Source organism: Schistocerca nitens, chromosome 2 (assembly GCF_023898315.1).
Source record: "Schistocerca nitens isolate TAMUIC-IGC-003100 chromosome 2, iqSchNite1.1, whole genome shotgun sequence".
Classification (NCBI taxonomy): Eukaryota; Metazoa; Arthropoda; class Insecta; order Orthoptera; family Acrididae; genus Schistocerca; species Schistocerca nitens.
In genome coordinates this window covers 765,157,659-765,179,027 of record NC_064615.1, presented here as the reverse complement: position 1 = coordinate 765,179,027, position 21,369 = coordinate 765,157,659, and the positions used below count along the sequence as shown (strand labels likewise).

Genomic DNA, 21,369 nt, shown 5'->3' with positions numbered 1-21,369 from the left:
ACTCACTATACTATTTCTGAACATTATATGGCTGTAACAATAGTAAACGCATTTTTACTATACGATCAAGTGTATTAAATTGCACCTGTACAATATCGAAAACTTCTACCCTAGGCAGCAGAGTTCCTCAACTTCATCTGTTTCGTGATCATCAATTCTGATGTTTCCCGGTATTCTCATTTCCGCTACTTCTGAGTACCTTCTTCGACTTACTCATTGTCCACATTCTGTACTGATTAGACTGTTCATTCCGTACAACAGATCCTGTAATTCTTCCTCACTTCTAATGAGGATAGAAATGTCATCAGCGAATCTTATCATTCATATCCTTTCACCTTGATTTTAATTCCACACTTGAAACTTTCTTTTACTTCTTTCATTGCAACTGTGACTAGGGACGGAATCCCACATTTCTGTCTTACACCATTTTAATTCGAGCACTTCGTTCTTGGTCTCTCACTCTTATTGTTCCCTTCAGGTTCTTGTACATACTGTATGTTACCCGTGTCTCCCTACAACTTATTCATATTTTTCTCAGAATTTCGAACATCCTCCATCATTTTACATTGTCGAAAGCGTTTTCGACGTCGAAAATTGCTATAAATGTGTTCTGATTTTTCTTCAGTCTTGCTTCGTTTATCAGGATCAACATTAGAACTGCCTCCCTGGTGCCCCTATCTTTCCTAAAGCCAAACTGACCGTCATCTAACGGATACTCACTTTGCTTTTCCATACCTCTGTATGTTTTTGTTTCAGCAACTTGGATGCATGAGCTGTTAAGTCGATTGTGCGATGATTTTCGCGCTTCTCGGCTCTTGCTATTTTCGGAATTATATGGATGCTGTTCTTCCGGCAGTCTTATGCTATATCGTCTGTCTCATACATTCTACACACTGACGTGAATAGCCGTTTTTTGCTACTTCCCCCAATAATTTTACAAATTCCGATAGAATGTTATCTATCCCTTCTGCCTTGTTGCGTCTTAAGTCATCCAAAGCTCTTAAATTCTTATTCTAATGCTGTATTCCCCTCTCTCTTCCCTATCGACCACAATTTTTTTTCTATTACGTCACCAGACAAGTCCTCTCTCTCATACAGGTTTCCAGTGTACTCCCTCCATAGTTAATTTTCCATTGCACTATTAAGGTTACAGTCCTTGCTTTTAATTTCACCGTAGGTTCCTTAGACTTTCGTATATATGCCAAGTCAGTCCTGCCATCAGTCATTTCATTTTCGATTATTTCACATACAATGAAGCGCCAAAGAAACTGGTATAGGAAACTGGTACAAGCATGAGTACTCAAATACAGAGATATGTAAACAAGCAGAATACGGCACTGCAGTCGGCAACGACTGTGTAAGACAAGTGTCTGGCACTGGTGTTAGATCGGTTACCGCTGCTACAATGACAGGTTATCAACATTTGAGTGAGTCTGAACGTGGTGCTACAGTCGGCGCACGAGCCATGGGACACAGCATCTCCGAGGTGGCGATGAAGTGGGGATTTTCCCGTACGGCCATTTCACTAGTACACCGTGAATATTATGAATCTGGTAAAACATCAGATCTCCGACCTGGTTGCGGCCGGAAAAAGATCCTGCAAGAACGGGTCCCACGACGACTGAAGAGAATCGTTCAACGTGACAGAAGTGCAACCGCTCCACAAATTGCTGCAGATTTCAGTGCTGGGCCATCAACAGGAGTCAGCGTGCGAGCCTTTCAACGAAACATCATCGATATGGGATTTCGGAGCCGAAGGCCCAGTCGTGTACCCTTGATGACTGCACGACACAAAGCTTTACGCCTCACCTGGGCCCGTCAACACCGACATTGCACTGTTGATGACTGGAAACTTGTTGCCTGGTCGGACGACTCTCATTTCAAATTGTATGAAGCAGATGGGCGTATACGGGTATGGAGATAACCTCATGAATCCATGGACTCTGCGTGTCAGCAGGGGACTGTTCAACCTGTGGAGGCTCTGCAATGGTGTGGGGCGTGTGCAGTTGGAGTGATATGGGACCCCTGATACGGCTAGATACGAATCTGACAGGTGATCCGTACGTGAGCATCCTGTCTGATCACCTTCATCCACTCATGTCCATCGTGAATTCCGACGGACTTGTGCAATTCCAACAGGAAAATGCGACACCCACACGTCCAGAATTGCTATAGTGTGTTCCAGGAACACTCTTCTGAATTTCAAAATTTGCACTTGCCACCAAAGTCCCCAGACATGAACATCATTGAGTGTATTGAGTGTATCTTGGATGCCTTGCAATGCGCTTTTCAGAAGAGATCGCCAACCCTCGTACTCTTACGGATTTATGGGAAGCCATGCAGGATTAATGGTGTCAATTCCCTCTAGCATTACTTCAGACATTAGTCGATTCAATCCCACATCGTGTTGCGGCACTTCTGCTTGATCTCGGGGACCGTTCAGGATATTAGGCAGGTGTGCCAGTTTCTTTCGCTCTTCAGTGTATTTCCTATACCCATTTCGCATTGGCTTGTATCCATTTCCCATTTATTCCAATCTTAAGTGACTTGTATCTCTGTATTTCTGAATTTCCCGGAACATTTTTGTACTGCCTTCTTTCGTCGATCAGCTGAAGTATTTCTTCTCGTACCCGCAGTTTTTACACAGTTCCTTTCCCTGCACATATGTTTTTCTCTTCACCATCTGTGACTGCCCTTTTAAAGATGTCCATTTCTCTTTACTTGAACTGTATGATGTGCAGTATATTATTGCAGTATCTATAGCCTCAGAGATCTTCAAGTGTATCTCTTCATTCCTTAGCATTTCCGTACCCCATTTCCCTGCACACTGATTCTCCCAGACTAGTCTCAACTTCAGCCTATTCTTCATCATTCCTAAATTGTGATCGAAAGGTGTACCTCCACATCTTATGGCGTTTGAATAGAGTATTCGCTATTACTAGAGAAAATTTATTGGAGAACTCAATTAGTCTTTCGCCTCTCTTATTCCTACTACCAAGCTCATATTCTGCAGTCACCCTTCCTCTTTTCCTTGCCCTCCGACCACATTTCAATCCCCCATAAATATTGGATTTTCATCTCCCTTTACGTATTGAATTACATGTTGTGTTGTTGTGGTCTTCAATCCTGAGACTGGTTTGATGCAGCTCTCCATGCTACTCTATCCTGTGCAAGCTTCTTCATCTCCCAGTACCTACTGCAACCTACATCCTTCTGAATCTGCTTAGCGTATTCATCTCTTGGTCTCCCTCTACGATTTTTACCCTCCACGCTGCCCTCCAATGCTAAATTTGTGATCCCTTGATGCCTCAAAACATGTCCTACCAACCGATCCCTTCTTCTAGTCAAGTTGTGCCACAAACTTCTCTTCTCCCCAATCCTATTCAATACCTCCTCATTAGTTACGTGATCTACCCCCTTATCTTCAGCATTCTTCTGTAGCACCACATTTCGAAAGCTTCTATTCTCTTCTTCTCCAAACTATTTACCGTCCATGTTTTACATCCATACATGGCTACACCCCATACAAATACTTTCAGAAACGACTTCCTGACACTTAAATCTATACTCGATGTTAACAAATTTCTGTTCTTGAGAAACGCTTTCCTTGCCATTGCCAGCCTACATTTTATATCCTCTCTACTTCGACCATCATCAGTTATTTTACACCCTAAATATCAAAACTCCTTTACTACTTTAAGTGCCTCATTTCCTAATCTAATTCCCTCAGCATCACCCGACTTAATTTGACTACATTCCATTATCCTCGTTTTGCTTTTGTTGATGTTCATCTTATATCCTCCTTTCAAGACACTGTCCATTCCATTCAACTGCTCTTCCAAGTCCTTTGCTGTCTCTGACAGAATCACAATGTCATCGCGAACCTCAACGTTTTTACTTCTTCTCCATGAATTTTAATACCTACTCCGAATTTTTCTTTTGTTTCCTTTACTGCTTGCTCAATATACAGATTGAATAACATCGGGGAGAGGCTACAACCCTGTCTCACTCCTTTCCCAACCACTGCTTCCCTTTCATGCCCCTCGACTCTTATAACTGCCATCTGGTCTCTGTACAAATTGTAAATAGCCTTTCGCTCCCTGTATTTTACCCCTGCCACCTTCAGAATTTGAAAGAGAGTATTCCAGTTAACATTGTCAAAAGCTTTCTCTAAGTCTACAAATGCTAGAAACGTAGGTTTGCCTTTTCTTAATCTTTCTTCTAAGGTATGTCGTAAGGTTAGTATTGCCTCACGTGTTCCAACATTTATACGGAATCCAAACTGATCTTCCCCGAGGTCCGCTTCTACCAATTTTTCCATTCGTCTGTAAAGAATTCGCGTTAGTATTTTGCAGCTGTGACTTATATATTGTATATATATATATCCTCATATACTTTTTGCATCCTTTCATCTTTTGCTTGTGACGCTGGCATGCATACCTGAACTATTGGCGATGGTTTTTATGGCGATTCTGATGACAACAATCCTATCAATTAACTGTTGACAGTAACTCACTGTCTTCCCCATTCATTCTGCTCTATTTCTATCGATTCCTACTGCAGTTGTACCATTTTGCCATGGTATAAATTAGGGAACACTACAATATAAGCAACTCTCCCCTAAGTTGCATTTAATCTGTACCTCTCGTCATTTACATCCACAACTTCATAGTAATATTCTGCAAGTTCTCAATCGTTTGTACGTTATGGTGCTAAAAATACCATTGGAAATGGCTTAATAACACTTAAATAACGCAAGGGAATTTCATTGCTTGTAGATTTACAAAAAGATTTCCAAGTACTATTACGATGCCAACGAGGATGTAGCTTCTTCGAAGTAAAAGTTCTTACTCTATTGTAATTTGTTTAAGGAAGGGAGCGACAAACCTGAACGAGGACGAATTTGCGCAAACCAGCGTCGCAGCTATTACACCACGTCGTTCGGTTCTCATTTTCAGTTCGTTGCGAGAGCAACAATGAAGCAAGTTAATGGAACCTGCATACTATTTGTCCACGTCCAGGTTAAAGGCCACACGTTACTGTCACGAAAGCTCGCTTCGCACCATGGCGCCCGTCGCTCAACATGAGAGCCATGTGAATAGTTGTCGGGATGACGCAGAAAAAAATGTTTCAAATGGCTCTGAGCACTATGGGACTCAACCGCTGTGGTCATAAGTCCCCTAGAACTTAGAACTACTTAAACCTAACTAACCTAAGGACAGCACACAACACCCAGCCATCACGAGGCAGAGAAAACCCCTGACCCCGCCGGGAATCGAACCCGGGAACCCGGGCGTGGGAAGCGAGAACAGTACCGCACGACCACGAGATGATGACGCAGAAATGGCTATCAATAAAATACTTTCTTTTTGCGTCGGTACATGTTTTTCAGTAACGTATATTAATACTAAACTTGGTCTGTGAAACTGTTTCACTTATACAGCACATCAAATTAGTAGTGTTTTGAATGTTCCGTCCAAATGGATTACCTCGAATAGTATGCCCGACATAGTCTCTTTCCAGACACTGCATTAACAGTGGAATTGTTGCCATACTTAGTGAAGGTTAATGAGGAATGTGTTTCTCAATTTGTAGCTGCGTGGATGAATTAAAACGTGTCCGATTTCATTTGAAGGTGACCCATTAATAAGGGTTTCTCAAAACTGCAACGGCAAATGAAAACAATGGGAAAGTGCGCAGTATGCTTTTAGTGATCAGCGGTTGAAGGTGTATGAAATAGATGGCGCCTACGGCATAACACAAGAGAGATTGAGGGATCAGTTTGCGACATGGGTATCGCGACAACTGAACGCGGAAAAAAAGTAAAAAACTACTTATCAGCATAATTTGAAGACTTTAAGAAAAATGTAAGTGATGCTGTGCGCCGATTAATTACTGAGAGAACAATCACCAGATTTGGCATCGTTGGACTTCCTATTATTTTCACGTCTAAGCATAACTGTGCCTGGAATATACTTCGCATATATTTTAAAAATTGTCACTGTTACTGATGGGAATACAGCACACGTTAAGGAATCAGACGTTAGAGATAGTATTCACTAATTAGAAAGACGGTGGGCATAGTACGTTAATTTAGAAAGCAAACTACAGTGACGAATGCGTACATTTTTACCTAAGGAAACGGATTGCTTAACTGCCGGACAGAGTTATCCAACTTTCATTCTATGGTGAACAACAGATTGGAGTTGCATGGAGCGAACATTTACATCTTCACATCCATACTATTCAAGCCGTTTTGATAGCGGGGACCTCCGCGCAGCATTGTCACTTCGCTCTTTTCCTGTTCCAGTTGCGAATGATGGTACGCGGAGAAACGAATGTTGGTCACCCTGTGAGTGACCCATATCTCTGATTTTACCTTCATGGCCCCTTTATGAGAAATGTGTAGGCAGAAGCAATATATTGATGGACTCGTTTGGGAATATACGTCTGTGGCAACAGAACAGTAGCCCATATCATGATACTCTCCTCTCTAGTAGCCTACGACACTAGAGAAGGCTGAGAATCTCTGTGACGCTTTCACGCTTACTACAACAAACCGTGTCCAAATGTCTTGCTCTTCTTTCTAGTTTCTGCTGTCTCGTAACGCTCTCACGCTGTAGAGAAACTCTCGTGTGTCGGTCGAACGAAAACTTTGTAAGTTACGGTACGTCTTTCCAGTGCACATAATCAGTGTAATATCTGCCTCCCCTACTATCAGTTTATTTGGTAGTTTCACTTTAAAACGTTCCGTATGTGCACTCCTAGACATTTACTGGAAATAACTGTTTGTAGCGATTGTTCGGCGATCGTGTAATCAGTCAATAGCGGGAGTTTTTCAGTCTACTTACACGAAATACATAACATGTGTTTACTTTGAGGGTCAACTGGCAATATCTACAATCTATGTCGATCCTCTGTAGGTATGCCTACATTTCGCTACATTCATGGACTCTATGGCACATTTGGCCGTCAATAACAGCAATTCGAAAAGCACTGCCCATTTCAGAGGTGTTGACCATTATCATATTTCACTATGTCTGTTTCGTCGCTTAGAGCATTTGACTTTTTCAGACTCCCCGAGTTAACAGACTTGTGTTAATACTTCAGTGATCTTATCAGTAGCTTTAAGATTTTTCGCCGGCATCCCTGTTCTATGATTCTAGAAATACTCACCAGTTTAACTTTTCTCTCTTTCTTGCTTTCAGCCGAATACATCAAATCATGTTCCAGAAACGATCCGGATCTCAATGCTTGTGCCTACAAGAACGCTCTGGAAGCTATACCGAACCTTATAAAAGGTGAGTACTAATTCTTAATGGGATGCATGTCGATAAATATAAATGTGCGAAGATAAAAAAGGGTTTCGGGGATTACTTTCTAAAAACGAATCAAATAATTTTAGTGAGTGAACAGAGTATCTAAGCTCCAAACTGCTTGTGGGCGTCACGGACCGAACCATGATAAAAGTGATGGGACAGTTTCTCGCCCAGAACTATTTAATTTATTTAGCTGGTCTTATTTATGTTTTAACATGTTTAGAATGCAAATTGTTGTTTGGAAGAGCGGCATAACTTTTTCACACACGTTATGTAGAGTATGTGAGGCATCGTCTCTGATCTTGAGAAGTTGCAGATTTATGTTATGAAGGCGACTTTTTTTTTAATCGTCAGTCTTCTCACTGGTTTGGTGCTGCCCGCTACGAGTTCCTCTCCATTGCTAACCTTTTCATCTCAGAGTACCACTTGTAACCTACGTCCTCAGTTATTTGTTGGATATATTTCAATCTCTCGCTCCATCCACTGTTCTTTCCTCTGCAGCTCCCTCTAGTACCACGGAAGTCACTCTCTGATGTCTTAACAGATGTCCTATCATCCTGTGCTTCCTTGTTCGTGGCAGTTTTTTAATATTTTCTTTTCCTCGGCAATTCTGCGGGGACCTCTTCATTCTTTACCTTTTCAAATCGGAAATTTGTGGTAAAGTGTTGTGGGACCAAACTACAGAGGTTATGGGTCCCTAAGCTTACGCACTACTTAATCTAACTTAAACTAACTTAGGCTAAGGACAACACACACAACCTCCGACGGGGAGAGCCGCGCGGGCAGTGACAAGACGCCCCAGACCGCGCGGCTACCCGCGCGGCGTTATCTTTTCAGTTTATCTGATTTTCAACAGTCTACTGTAGCGCCTCATCTAAAAGGCTTCGATTATCTTCTGTTCCGGTTTTCCAACAGTCCATGTCTCACTACCATACAATGTCGTACTCCAAAGGTACACTCTCAGAAATTTGTTCATCAAATTAAGGCCTATGTTAGTAGAATTCTCTTGGCCAGGAATGCCCTTTTTTACCAGTGCCAATCTGGTTTTGATGTCTTCCCTGCTCCGTTCGTCAAGGGCTTCATTGCTGCCTAGGTAACAGAATTCTTTAACTGGGTGACCGCAGCGCTACAGTCAGAGAGATACGTTGTAGTCGCAAGGTGGTAACCAGCGCCGGCAGAGGAAACTCGTATTTTCTTCTATGTTGTGACGGCATCGGCTGCTCTGGAACCTATGGGCTGAGGTCGTGAAATTCGGATGATGATTGTTCTCACCGGGTTCTTCGACATCACTTTGCTACAACTACTAGTAGACGTCAGGTGGTGCAGAGAACGAAATGCTCCTTTTTCTCACCGTCTCATCCGTTGTCCTTTCTTTTACTATATAAATATTTATCTGAACACTGCATAGTACTCTGTGGCATTAAAATAACCAATTAATATTTGAATTTCTAAGTTACAGTGAATGCAGTAATATAATTGTTCTCGAACTTAAAAACAAAGGAACTTCAGTTCTATCTAAAATGGTTACCATTAGTCTCGTTAGTTTTAAGTGTTTTTGACTGTGTGTTGGAAGTTATTTATAGGATAAATTTAAAGTAAAAAAACAAATCAGAAACATCTTCATCTGTCTTTATTTGCAATTTCATTTAATAATCTGTATTACACTACGCCATCTTCAAGCCCCCTGACAGACTGTAGAAAGAACCCACCTTTTGGAAATTTGAAGTAGGGGCAGTGTTACAGTCACTGGTATCCGTATACTTATTTTTAACAACTTCAACTCGTTGTTTTGGATGTACAAGTAGTGGAATTCGTCCTACACGTCAGTCAGTGTGCCTGAAGATGGCATAGTGCAACGCCGAAATTGCCAGCAAAATAAAATGGGAATATAGAATACCGAAGGTGATATTGATTTGACATTTTATAGTGAGGTCCCGCAACCATTGTGTGTAAAGAGAGAATTATAGAAATTTAACATAGGCTTCACTACAAAAACCCTGCACTCTCACGCTACTTCGAAATGGTACGGAGTTGTAACACCGCACTGTTGTGTCAGTGCAATTGGATGTTCGTAGACAGCTCGCCGGTCCACTTCTAACTCGGTTCCGTTGGGGAGGGTTCCAGACCCTACGATCCTAACAAACCGAATATTGACTGACTTCTCATTTCTAGGCAAGTAAATGTATATAAATTAAGTAAGTGGAGTAACAAGAACAAAAAGTAAGAAGGACGAAGACTGTTAATTATGTCCAGCAATTATATTTGCAGCTAAGCGTACGGCTAATGTTCCTGGTCGAATAAACTTTCTAATTGTTTCAGTTGAAACCATAAGTAATATTACGTCTTATTGACGATAATGCCACTAGAGACTGGGGAGAAGTTGGTTTATTCAGGGATGCTATTCACTTTAAACGATGGAAGAAACTACGAGAAAATTGAATCTGGATAAGATATCCTGACGACAATTTGAGCCCGTTGTTGCCGAAAGTGAATCCAGTGCCTTAACCACTCTGCACTCAACCCACTGGCGCCAGATATTTAGCAAAGTCAGTCATCAGAGTCGAGATTTATTTCACAGTCGGACGAGGAGTCAACAGTGACATGAAAGCTGTTGTGACATACTACTTGAAATGTGAGGTGTAATTCGGGGGTACGATTTACTGCGGTCAAAAAGTTTTCAAATCTTAATTAACTCGTAGGCAGTGTAACTCACTTGCGGACACTTGATTACAAAACGCTGTCAAAGGTGATAGCTTTATTATTCCAGACAGTGACATTCATTTAAGTCGGTCATAAACGAGATCCATTAAATTTACCTCGGTCCCGTCCTCAAAAATTCCGCGTTCCACACTTTTTTGAATGGCTCTGAGCACTATGCGACTTAACTGCTATGGTCATCAGTCGCCTAGAACTTAGAACTAATTAAACCTAACTAACCTAGGGACATCACACACATCCATGCCCGAGGCAGGATTCGAACCTGCGACCGTAGCGGTCGCTCGGCTCCAGACTGTAGCGCCCAGAACCGCACGGCCACTCCGGCCGGCACACTTTTTTGACAACTATGCATCTGACACTGGAGTGATAAGGGGGCGCAGTCTGTAATTACTGGAAAAAAAAAAATCAAGGTTTGGACTACTGTACTAAATCGAGCAAGATTTCCAAATATGATTCACTTGTTGTTAAGTAATTTCCTTCCATAAGTCCCATGTTTCACTGAAGCGCTGGTACATTCATGTCATAGATTACGAAGTCACATTCGCAAATTTGACAGAAGTTGGGATTTTGTATTAGGCAAATGGTGCCGTGTATTCTTTGTGCTGTGTCCAGGACTTAAAAAAAGCGTATGTACGTTAACTCATCAAAAGTATCCGGACACCCCCACTCCCCCTCCACCCAATGCGGTACTGACATTAGATGTCACGAGAGACGGATCGGCGAGTGCAAAAGGTGGCGGGGAGTATTGTGTTCTCAGCAAAGAAGCAGTGACACCAAAATCAGTCGTCAGGAGAGCTCAGGAACTTCGAATGCCCGACTGTTGGTGGCGTGACTGTGAAGAGGAAACGATACGAAACAACCATGGCTAAACCAAGACCAGCCTGACCTCATGCACTGGCGAACAGCCACCATCGAGCATTGCGGAGACTGGCTGTAAAAAATCGCATGAAAGCAGAGGAAGGAATCACTCGCCACTCCAATGTGCTACTAATAGTCCCCGTAGCACAATGAACATGCGTAGGAAGTTAAAAATACTGGATCACAATGCTCTATCAGCTCCTCATAAGCCACACATTTCTGCAGTCATTGCTAAGTGACGCTTGGTGCGGTGGAAAGGGCGACGCCACTGGGCAGTGGATGACTTGAAACGAGTGATTTGGAGCGATGAATCACGCCCCACACTGTGGGGAACCGATGGAAGGGGTTGGGTTTTGCGAGTACCTGGAGGACGTTACCTGCCATTATGTTCCCTTAATGCTTTTTAATATTTTACTTAGATTTATAGCCTGCCGCTGTGGCTGAGCGGTTCTAGGCATTTCAGTCCGGAACCGCGCTGCTGATACGGTCACAGGTTCGAATCCTGTCTCGGGCATGGATGTGTGTGATATCCTTAGGTCAGTTGTTAAGTCCCATAGTGCTTGGAGCCATTTGAACTTAGATTTATTGCAAAACTGAACTACTGGATTTCAGGTGCGCCTGTTATGTAACGGTTAAAACCTTTTTGCCATTCTTAATTTCTAATACACAATCCATTTTTAGAGTCTAAGCTGTATATTAGATTCGCAGTCAGACTTATGATTGCATCTATGTTACGCTTATCTTTCTGGAGGTCAAACTGACTGTTACACAATTAACTCAGACGGTTAAGTCCGGGAGAATTGGACCACTAGGTGAAACGGACCAGTGCGCCGCTGGGGAGCAGTTACCGCTACTAGCGAGGAAACTCTTCTGTGAACAAACGTGGTGTGAAAGTGTTGCTGTCATTTTCATGTTAGCTCTGGAGAAAAATCACATTCTCTGTTCTGCTAAGTCGAAAAGTTTTATCGTCTAGTTACGTAAGTATAGTATTAAGGCGCAGTTTGCTCAATATTGATGCAGCTTGTTTTTACTGCTAACCTGACAAACTTGTAAGCATGAAACTAATATAAAGTGGCCAATGAGTTCACTACCGACAGATATAAGTCGGGGTGATCCGTTTCTCCGGGACAGTCGGGAGAGATGGTCCAGTGTTATTTGGGACAGATATATCATTTCTTTTAATGTGTGTGTGTGTGTATGTGTGTGTGTGTGTGTGTGTGTGTGTGTGTGTGTGTGTGTGTGTCTGTGTGACAGAGAGAAAGAGAGAGAGAGAGAGATGGAGAGATGAAACACAGTTACATTTAGCCTAATGGAATGTGGAATAACCCCACTGAAGATGGCCACAATCTCAGGATACGCTAATTTGTCGCAACATATGTATATCCCAACAAATGGAAGAACAGAATCTCACATGCAGGCCAACCAACCACTTCAAAGCTCATTAAAAGGCCTACTGCTTCAAACCACATCGAAAGAGTGGAGCTATTATTGCAAGTAAAATTCCTTCAATGACATCTGCTTACTTCACCTCGAACTAAACCTAAAACTTCCAAGATTACCACCTCAAAACTAGCTACTCCCAAGGCACCACAGACAAAACTTTTGGAAGAAATATCACCTGCTCCTTCTATTAATGAAACTTAGAATTTTAAGAGAAAGGCACAAACTACATCCAAAGGTTCGAACTGTGCTGAAAATATTGAAAATTTAAAGAAAAAGAGAGATAAGAAAACAAAAGACACGTAGAAACACACAAAAATATCAGCAAAGAGAAGTACTACTAAAGAGGAAAACATCCTAAAAAAGACAAAAAAGAAAAATGCTACAAATAACTCACTGTATTCTTCACATGCAGACATTGTAAAAGATTACGAAATTAGCTTTGATGAAGGTGATGAAGATGAATGCATTGGGTATGGTGAAAGATATTAGAAAACTAATAAAAATGACGAATGGGTTCAATGTTTTCCTGATCATGATGGGCACGTGAAAATTATTAAATACTTGATAGCAAGTGTAGTTGTTGTTGTGAGAAAAAAGCAGGTCAATGCTGAACAAAGCCATTAACTCATTAGAAAAACCAGTGTTCAATAAATATTTATAATAAATTGATAAAATTGTTTTCGAGTAAAATATTTAATAGTATAATTCTGTTTTCATTACAACATATTCCAAATAAAAATATGTAATTTTAATTCACTCTTTTCTTCATGTATAGCAATTTTTATATGCTCTATCTCTTCCAGTACACTAGTCTATCTAACCCGTACACCTGTGGGTGAGATGGATCACTTACGTATATTTTCATTTTCTCGTATATCTTGTATTTTAAGCGACTGTGCATCAGTAATATACCACACTTAAATTTATATGGCACTCTATGCGAACATGCAGCCAGAAGTAAAAAAAAGTGGAAAAACACACGAATTTTAAGCTGAAGAAAAGAAATGTGGTCAAGCTCTCCCGGAAATAACCTATTTCGCCTGGAATGCGATGAGTCTGTGCGCATAATCTCGTTCAGATATCTTTGATATGACTGGTAAGAACCTGTGAGTATAAGTTAGTTCTTTTCTAAGGGAATCGGCTTATTTGTCTGTTACTATTACTCGTTTCTTTCCGCATAGATGAGTTGTGATATTTCTGTCTTGTCTCCACTTCGTCATATTTGTTATTCATTGCGAAAACGTGGAGTAAATTCGTTTACAGATAATGCAAGTCATCTATTAAGTGCCCCACTATCGTTTACCCACGCCACAACAAATACTGTATCTCTTTAATCAAAATCTTTGCCGGAATACGTTATTTATCATTTGAGAGACTGGTGAGCTGTACATTGTAAGTTTCTTCGAACTCGGAGCTAATAAAGATACAAATATACGTTCCATGGCTGTCAGATAACAGCTGGCCGGTGTGCCTGAGGGGTTCTAGGCGCTTCAGTCTGGTACCGCGCGACCGCTACGGTCGCAGGTTCGAATCCTGCCTCGGACATGGATGTGTGTGATGTCCTTAGGTTAGTTAGGTTTAAGTAGTTCTAAGTGCTAGGGGACTGATGACCTCAGATGTTAAGTCCCATAGTGCTCAGAGCCATTTGAACCATTTGTCAGATAACACAACAGCCGCTTCCTTCTCTGTCTCGCACGTTTTCGTTGATTATTCCATGAAACTAGAAGGTTCTACAACGTGCGCTCCTTTTTCTCGGTGGCTTTTGCGCTGGCCATTATGAGGTTTCGTAGCAATACGGATTTGGAAATCAGTCACTGCAACACAAAACAAGTGGATGCCTTCATTTTCACACAGAGATGTACTGTCATCACTTAGCACTTCCTATTTACTAGAAGAGAATCTGAATTTACTATATTCTTTCCTATATTAAATTTTCATTCGTTCAAAGCATTTTCATCTCCTTTAATTTAAGGGTCTACCTTCCCACCTCGAAAATTACATTTATTTCGCGCTTAACACATAACGCCATTTTCATCGTTTTCCTACATTTTTCTTAAAGATTACCAATTACATATTCAGAGATATTGTACTTAGTGCTTACCTGATGTCTGTGCGTTTCACTTTTCTACTGTTTTGCCGTCTCAGAGTGTATTTTAAAGAACGTAGCACTTCCAATAGCACAGCAATAACTTCAGCTTTACACTCATTTGTGTTTTGACTTTTATTTAAATCGTCATTGTTGCGTCTTGTGCGGAAACACTCTCTCATTTTAGACTTACTACTAAACATTTGAACTGGTACACAGGTTTACGAGTCTTACGTGGCACGAATCTGCATTGAACATTTCGTATAACTATTAAGACGAAGTACTCGTCCATGTGCGACTTCGTTATCGCGTTCACGTGGCGACATATTTTTTTCCGCTACATTTGTTAAAATATAGCGTACCATACTCTCGAAATTCCACAAGTGACCTCATTTGCTCGTTGGTTTTATTTCTGGAGTTAGTGTACTCCTAATCTTGACTGCAAAAGGAAAAGGTTGGTGGAATAGATAAAGGATTAGTGTAATTGGTTGTAGAGGGAAGCGTGGGATAGTATTGGTACGGTGGGAGATGGGGAGGCAAAACTAGGCCTGAACTTATTTCAGTAAGCACTATCAGGAGGAAGTAGGGTAGAGTAATTATTCAGATAAGGAGATAGCGTGGAGATCTGCATCAAACCGGCCTTCAGACTGATAACTAAAACATCAACCATTATCTATTGAGAATCCACGTCAATCGTACATTTGTGAAGGTATTTCGTTTTATGTTGACTTGGTTAAGGTATGGTACAATGTCCTATATTTGCGTTCACCATTTGAGAGATTTTATATGTGAAGAAAAGGGACTTGCGTTCGACACGAGTGGTTGATTGTTTGAGGGAAGCCTTTTTTCCCTCGAGAAATGACTTTGATCTTGGCGCTTCCTTCACCTGCTGGTAGACCGATGAAAGTATGAAGAATGTTTGTCTGTAATATTTCCTGTATTTGCAAATTAAACACACATTTCCGCAAAAAACAATCAATCTATAAATCTTACCTTGGTGTTTCAGAGTACTGCCTTGGTTTTAGCTTCAGGGAGACACAATTTTGAAACGTCAGCGAACAATCTGTGCCGAAGAGGCCTGTATGATAACAGTTGCTCCGTTTCGCAGGTGACCGCCAGTACAACGTTCCGCCGCTGAACCCGCTCAAGGTGACTGAGATCAAGGTGAGCGGCGGCGAAGGCAGCGTAGGACTAGACATCACTTTCCGTGACGTCAGCTTCCACGGCTTCACTGAGGCGGTCGTCAAGGAGACTAAGTGAGTACTGGTTCGAACTACTTTCACGAGGTACGCGAAACCTCAACCGTGATAACCAATTGCGGAAATGTGGCTGAGCTGTCTGGCGGTACGCTTGCCTGAGCCGCCAGTCTATAACACACACTGTTTTAAGTTCAGTTCTAAGCTGTGAGATGCCCAATCATTGGCGCAGTACAACACCGTAAAACACCGTGACAACAAGATTCTTAGAGGTGCTGCAGATTTAGGTTACCTGCTGGTTTGTACTTCCTGTATAATAAAGTTTGCAATATGAAATTAATTAGTTTACGATGTTTTGAAGATTTGCGAAGCTACGATCGTAAATCAATGTGGAACAACAGGCTGATGCAGATGTCCCCACCACTGTCGTTTTATGCAGCCCGAAATGTTATTGCTGCCCTTTATAAACCATGCGCGAGACTTTCATATTCTCTCAATAGCTACGAGCGTAAATTACTAGTCCTATAGAAAAAGTGAGCAGGACACTTTCGTACGTCATTTAATGTAGTTAAACTTTGTACTGGGATATGTTTTCGTTAGACCCAGTAGTTCTCAAGCTATTAAGAGAAACGTACAAAAGGCGACCTTCAAACGCACCCGGCTCCCATACTTATCCCCCCACAGGTGAGGATTTCTAGTATGTTGTTCGTGGACCTCCCTCCTTCTACAGTATTGACATTTTCTGGTCTTCAATTATCGGTCTTATTATGCCACTGGTTTAGTCGAAAGTTGCAAATTGTCAAACTGACGTTTGTGTAAATTTTACGTACCATTTTTGTGAATTTTACCAGTACAAAACAACAGTTATTTCGTTGTATTCGTGAGGGCTTCTGACCACAAAACTACTGTGCTTGCAAGGATTAAGTTTGGATCGAATTGTCAACGTAATTAGTTTCAACGTAATGTTTACGAAAGACGTTTTCCGTAGTTTACCCTCACGGGCACGATTAAATTAACAGTGTTAACGTAGTAGTAGATTATGCTGGTGGCTTAATGGCTCAATAAATAGAGACCATAAAAGATCGAATATCGGGGATAGTTCGCCTAGTCGGGAATTTTTTACAGTAGTAGGAAGAAGTATAATGAAAAACATACTAGAAATCCTGACTGATGAGAATGAGAGTGGAGTGGAGGTGCGTTTGAAGGTCACGTTTGTACGTTTTCCTTGAAAATCTAGCAAAACATGATCACTAGAGAAAATTTATCCTAGGACAAAAATTTAACTGCAATAAATGTTCTAGAAAAAGGTCCCGCTCATTTTTTTTCTGTATGATTAATAGAGTGCGCGTAGCGAGCGAGAGAATTTGAAAATCTCGCGCATGGTTTAGGAAGGCCAGCTACAACATTGCGGGATTCATAAAGCGACAGCGAAAGGAGCATCTGAATCAGCCTGTCCATACACCATTCCTGATATGAGTCAGCATACACGAAACTGTGAGACATAGTTTCGGATCTCAAGCGATGTAGACAGTTCCATCTAATAATCAATATTTCAACAACTGACCTAAGCATTTTAGTAAGGGACTGCTCGGACTTGATATTGGTAGGCCTTTTAAGTAGGCTGACCAGCGCTAGTCAGCTGGGTTCATACTTCACGATAGTTCCTTCACATTCGGTTCTGTGTTATTTAAGACCAATTTGATGCTGTTTAAGGTCTTGGTATATGAAAGATGGTCATGCATATTTGCTGTAACGTTATGGACTTTAGAAACATCTAGCAGAAAGATGAAATGGTGTTCCACATGATGTTTTGTCTTTTCTTTCTGTGATTGAGTTCTGAGAGACCAAAACCGATGAAGAATAAAGCTTTGCTGCTGTACGGCTGATGGTTAAAAATACAAATCTTTAAGTATCTGACGGCTGTCTAGAGCATTAATTTAAAAAATGTCCTCGATGTGTGATGCATGTAGCTTCTGACCGGGTTTCAGATGTTGCCATCCATGTATTCGTGTGATCTTCTCGTGGTGTAGTCCTTGTGGAAATACCCGTGTCTACTCTCCTTGCTAAACTGTTGCCCTGAGTTCAGCTAGTCACCACTTGTTCTGCAGTTATGTCAGATAACTAGCTGTGAAATCTGTCGATATGATGCTCTCATTTTCTTCATGCGAATGGCTCGACTTTTGTCAGTGTGAAATACGACGATAAGCTGCACGTGATCGTCCTCTTGGCGTTCTGTGTTCCGATCTCCAGTTGAAAACTTCCAGTGACGTGAGGTACACCCAGCAGCCATCATATGCTCACACCATTTCTTATGTATAGGAAAAGCTTTCTTCTCTAATGAAAATATGCTCACAAATTGATGGAAATACTGGGTTATAAGTTTGGTAGCGTTCAGTGAAGATGTTCTTAGTATATTCTGTCTTTTTCTCCTGCTTATGACGTTGACTTGTTCGTTTCCTGTCGAGTCTGATGTCAATGAACCTACCACTGAAGTGTTCGCACTAACTCTCTGCTCTTCCTCCTTGCTGGTTTCTAATTCTACTACCGTTTTACAAGTTTCTTGTGTTGCCGACATTCCTTCCATTCCATGTATAATACACAAAAATACGTATCTGAAAGAAATAACATTTTTCTGTACGGAGGAAACGATACGGATAAAGAGAAGTACAACATACGGCTTTTATGAAGAACTAGATCAACTGTGGGATGAGTTCTCCTCGTAAGATACTAAATTAATCATAGGTGATTTTAATGCGAAGATAGGGAAGGAGGAAGCATTCCGGCCTACAATTGGGAAAGAAAGTTTGCATAACATTTCGAATGATAATGACACAAGGGTGGTTAATTTTGCTGTTTCAAAAGACATGATTGTTGAGAGCACATACTTCAAAAGGAAGGACATTCATGAAGCAACTTGGGTCTCTCCGGTTGGATACACCCGAAACCAAATTGATCATGTTCTTGTAGATCGGAGATGGCACACTAGTATAGAAAATGTTAGGACTTTCAGGGGAGCAGACTGCGATTCTGATCATTTTCTTGTAGTTGCCAAAGTTCACCAACGGCTATCTACAGCAACATCAAGGTGTCACAATGCAGAACTTGTTAGGTTCGACACTGACAAGCTAAATGATGAAGACTTTAGAAGAAGGTACATGACAGAAATTTCAAATAGGTTTGATGCTCTCAGAACACAGGAAGATCGAGGATGTAAATAAACAGTGGATCACTGTGAGGAACAATATCAAAGAGGCAGCGAGGGTCACAATAGGTACTAAGAAGAACAGGAGGAAACCGTGGTTTGATGAGGAATGCAAGAAATTAGTAGAGGAAAGGAGAAAAGCGCGATTAGATTGGGTTAGAATGGGAGACAGAAAACGCGAGGAATTCTTGAACTTGAGAAGGGAAGTTGGTTGTAGGTTACGGGCAAAGAAGACGGATTATTTGAACAATCAAATTACAAAAATGGAAACAAACAGTAAAACAAAAAAACATTAGGGAACTTTACCTAGACATAAATGGGTATAGGAAGGGCTTCAAGGCACTTCGAGTTGATGCTAGGGGAATACTTACAGACCCCAGTGCTATATTCAGTAAATTGAGGGCGTATTTTGAGCATCTATTAAATGTACACCAGGAAGCAGGAAATGAGCAGGCGTACGAAATACATACAGCAGAACCCCACATACCTGAGCAAACGTTAAAGGAAGTAAAAGATGCAATCAACAAATTGAAAAACCATAATGCACCAGGATCAGTTTGCATAACTGCAGAATTAGTTAAAAATGGGGGACATAAATTGGTTGAAGTAGTTCACAAAGTGATAACGAAAGTATAGAACTCAGAGATGATACCTGAAGAGTTGCAGGAGTCTATTCTGATCTCAATTTTTAAGAAAGATGGCAAAATGGATTGTAGTAGTTATAGAGGGATATGTTCCAAAATTTTCTCGAATATTCTGCTAAGCAGGCTTACACCATATGCAGATGAAATTGTGGGGGATTACCAAGCCGGCTTTCGGAGGAACAGATCAACTATAGACCAAATATTCACCCTTCGTCAAATTTTGGAAAAGAAATGGGAATACAATAAACCAGTTCATAATCTTTTCATAGATTTTACAAAAGCATATGATTGACTATTGCAATCAAAATTGTACAGAATTCTTTGGGAACTTGGAATACCAAAGAAATATGTTAGACTTATAGAAGCGAGTTTGAAAAACACAAAAGGTAGAGTACGCGTGGGGAAATTGGAGTCAGAAGAATTTGTAATAAAGAACGGACTTAAGCAGGGAGTTGCCCTGTCTCCGCTACTTTTTAATTTAGTCCTAGAATATATTGTACGAATGGCAGCAGGTAATTCAGAGGGTGTGGATTTAAATGGAAATATTAAGATATTATGGTACGTAGATGATCCAAACATCATTAGCGATAGGAAAGAATCTGTAACAGCAAATGCGAATGCGTTAATCAAGGCTAGTGAAAATGTAGGTCTCAGGAGAAGTGAAGACAAAACTCAATACCTGGTTACTGCTAGAATGCCAACAGCAGTAGATCAGGAAATGTTAAGAGTTGGAGACATGCAGTTTGAAAAAGGGAACACATTTAAGTATCTAGGCGTGGACATCACTTCGAGACATGAGATTGAATCCGAACTGAAGAAGAGATTACGGGCGGGAAATGCGTGCAACTTCTCATTGAATAGATTACTTTCATCAAGGATATTGTCTAGGAATTTAAAGATTAGAATATACAAAACTACTATTCTACCAGTTACGATGTATGGATGTGAGACTTGGTCTCTCACTGTGCAAAATGAAAAGCCGTTTCGAATATTTGAAAACAAAATTTAGAGGAAAATTTTCGGAGCAAAAAGGGATGACATTAGCGGAGAGTGGCGAAAACTGCATAACGAAGAGGTTCACGAACTCTATTCAAGCCCTGACATAATCAGTATTATTAAATCACGTTGGTTGCGATGGGCGGGTCACGTAGCTCGAATGGATGAGGGCAGGGCAGCGCGCAGAGTACTGGTAGGGCACCTAGAAGGAAAACGTCCTGTGGGGAGGCCGAGGCGTAGATGGGAGGACAATGTGAAGGCTGATTTGAGGAGCCTAGGTATTGAAGGTGAATGGAAGGAAATAGCCCAAGACAGGGACAGATGGCGAAAATACGTTGCTGCGGTAATGGACTCTCGAGTCCGGTATGACCAGTAAGTACAATATACCTAAGGAAGTCTTACTTCCCTCAGTCACCTGCTGTTAGCATGATTTATTGCGGAGTCATTCACTGTGTTCGGCAGTGCTGGGCGTTTTGGTATGCTCCAACTATTCAATTGTGACCAATGGTTTATTAACATCAGTAAGGATGCTTGAATCACTACCAACGTTTTCAGTGCGCACTAAAATTTAGATAGCGGATAAAAACAAAACTGTCAGTACCAATTCCGTCACTGGATGTTCTTTGGCAAATATCCAAAACACATTTCCCGTTAATGGAAAAAACGGTGCTTGCTTTTTTTTAGGGAGTTAACATGGACTAATAAATTATTTAATACATCTAAAAACCAATAATGTTTACCGAGCGAGGTGGCGCAGTCGGGAGGACGACGGTTCAAACCCGCGTCCGGCCATCCTGATTCAAGTTTTCAGTGATTTCTCTAAATTGCTTCAGGCAAATGTCGGGATGGTTCATTTGAAATGGCACGGCTGACTTCCTTCCCCGTCAATGTCGGGATGGTTCATTTG

At 41.2% G+C, this 21,369-nt stretch overlaps 1 protein-coding gene across 1 annotated transcript in view; it reads left to right on the top strand.

The window, feature by feature from the left end:
- Positions 1 to 21,369, top strand: part of LOC126235314 (uncharacterized) — a 195,201-nt gene that overhangs the window by 159,058 nt on the left and 14,774 nt on the right. Inside the window, exons 9-10 of the mRNA XM_049944037.1 lie at positions 7,209 to 7,301; positions 15,533 to 15,680. Of these exons, the coding sequence (XP_049799994.1) occupies positions 7,209 to 7,301; positions 15,533 to 15,680 (241 nt within the window). The remainder of the gene's footprint in view (positions 1 to 7,208; positions 7,302 to 15,532; positions 15,681 to 21,369) is intronic.